Source organism: Argentina silus (genome assembly GCF_951799395.1).
Source record: "Argentina silus genome assembly, chromosome: 20".
Classification (NCBI taxonomy): domain Eukaryota; kingdom Metazoa; phylum Chordata; class Actinopteri; order Argentiniformes; family Argentinidae; genus Argentina; species Argentina silus.
In genome coordinates, this window is record NC_139674.1 from 15,762,352 (window position 1) to 15,764,851 (window position 2,500).

At 57.0% G+C, this 2,500-nt stretch overlaps 1 protein-coding gene across 1 annotated transcript in view; it reads left to right on the plus strand.

The window, feature by feature from the left end:
* The window catches only part of pphln1 (periphilin 1), a 16,576-nt gene that overhangs the window by 5,528 nt on the left and 8,548 nt on the right, over positions 1 to 2,500 (plus strand). Inside the window, exons 6-7 of the mRNA XM_083692218.1 lie at positions 244 to 381; positions 764 to 939. Of these exons, the coding sequence (XP_083548344.1) occupies positions 244 to 381; positions 764 to 939 (314 nt within the window). The remainder of the gene's footprint in view (positions 1 to 243; positions 382 to 763; positions 940 to 2,500) is intronic.

Sequence of the window (2,500 nt, forward strand, 5' to 3'; positions counted from 1 at the left end):
AAAGCGAACGAGAACCAGGTAGAAATCCATCCTCTTGTAGACATGTTGCTGATGTGAAGTGTGATCTTTGATGTCATGGTTGATGTGTGATGTGATGATGTAACAGTTGGTGTGTGACGTGATGATGTAATAGTTGGTGTGTGATGTGATGATGTAATGGTTGGTGTGTGACGTGATGATGTAATAGTTGGTGTGTGATGTGATGATGTAATAGTTGGTGTGTGACGTAACATTGTGTTCCAGGAACAGCAGTCGCGCGCCCCCCCCTCCTCCCAGTGTCAGGGGTCAGAGGATGTACCCCGGCCCGAGGCCCATGTCCGCCCAGGTCCCAGAAGGGGGAGACGACACCCTGATGCAGGCCATCCTCAACATGGACCGAGGGTATGCAGCTCACCTGTCTGTCTGCCTGCCTGCCTGCCTGTCTGCCTGCCTGCCTGCCTGTCTGTCTGTCTGTCTGCCTGCATGCATTGTGGGAGATGTAGTTTGGGGCTATTAATGTTTGACGTCTTAGATGTTAGTGGGGTGGTGGTGAGGTGGGGTGGGGTGGTGAGGTGAGGTGGTGAGGTGAGGTGGTGGTGAGGTGGTGAGGTGGGGTGGGGTGCTGGTGAGGTGGGGTGAGGTGGTGGTGAGGTGTCCCCTACCTGCCTACATACAAATCATTGTGTGTCTGTCTTGTTCTTACCCCTCTTTCTCCCTCCCTACTCTCATCCCTCTATCTTTCGCGGCCCCCCCCCCCTTCCCCCCCCCCTCCCCTCCCCCACAGGGAGGAGCGTGACACGTACAGAAGGAAAGGTCCGTTCCCTCCTATCAGAGAGCGCTCCCCCCTGCGCCGGGACGTGCCCCCCTCCCCCCACAGTCGCTCCGGTTCCAGCGTCAGCAGCAGAGGGTACTCCCCCGACAGAGCCAAGGGCCTGCCCTACACCGCCCAGCAGGGGAAGAGTACGTACACACACACACACACATACATGGCGTACACACACACACACACACGGCGTACACACACACACACGGCACTCTCACACACACCAAACTTCCAGCCCAGCCCCCAAACCTCCAGCCTCCAGCTCCAGCCCCCAACCCTCAGCCCCAGACCTCCAGTCACGCCCCCCCAGCCCTCAACCTCCAGCCTCGCCCCCCAGCCCCAAACCCCCAGCCTCCAGCTCCAGCCCTCAAACCTCCAGCCTCGCCCCCCAGCCCTCAACCTCCAGCCTCGCCCCCCAGCCCCAAACCCCCAGCCTCCAGCTCCAGCCCTCAAACCTCCAGCCTCGCCCCCCAGCCCCAAACCTCCAGCCTCGCCACCAAGCCCCAAACCTCCAGCCTCCACCCCAGCCCCCAAACCTCCAGCCCCAAACCCTCAGCCTTCGTAACCCGAGAGAGAGCATCGCTAATGGGGCCGCGGCCCTGCCCTCTGCACCCTCCCAGTGCCACTTAGTCAGGGGTCATAAAGATGGCATGTGGAGGGCGGAGGAGGGCGGAGGCAGGGGTAGGGTGACTGATGGATGTCCCTGCTGGAGGACAGACACACACCAGGGGAGGAGGAGGAGGAGGAGGAGGTGGTGGTGTCACAGGGGTGGCAAGGGGCTACGCTTCCATGTTGACGCTGTCAAAGCCAATTGGATTCAGTATTCAATCAAAACCGGTCACCTGATATCCAGGGGGAGGGAAAGACAACATCCCACTCTGGGAGAGCGTGTCAACTGACTTACTGGCTCCTCTCAGCTTCCAGGTCTCCACGTGCCTTCATTGATTTTATGTTTTAGTCTGACAGGGAAATCCATTTATTTTTATTTTATTACACCGGAAACTGCCAGATTGGTTAGGTCCTCTCAGGCAATGGGCTGTGATTGGTTTGGTCCTCTCAGACAGTGGGCTGTGATTGGTTAGGTCCTCAGGCTGATGATGCGTTTCTGAACATATGAAAATGAATCCTGTTGAGAGAGAGAGAGAGAGAGAGAGAGAGAGACGGATTTGATCCATCGTTCAAAGAAGTCATTTAATTCAGAACATATCCACCACCGTCATATTTCTTCTTTATTGTCTGAAATATGAACATTCTCTCCAGTCCTGTCAGAGGTCATTTGAACGGCCGCGCTCTGATTGGTTAGACGCTGTGATTGGTTAAGGCGTCTCCTTTTGAAGCGACACAGACGTGGTTAATTGGTCATGGAGCCTCGGGTGGCGCCCGGGCACTGAGCCTTTGGCAACACTCAGGGAGGGAGGGAGGGAGAGGGCAGGAGAGAGGGAGGGAGAGGGCAGGAGGAAGGGAAAGAGGGGGAGAGAGAAGGAGAGGGCATGTGGGAGAGAGAAGGAGAGGCCAGGAGGTAAGGAGAAAAAGAGGAAAGAGGGTGGGAGAGAGAGAGGGAGGGAGGGAGAAAAAGAGGAAAGAGGGTGGGAGAGAGGGAGGGAGGGAGGGAGGGAGAAAAAGAGGAAAGAGGGTGGGAGAGAGGGAGGGAGAAAAAGAGGAAAGAGGGTGGGAGAGAGGGAGGGAGGAAAGAGGGTG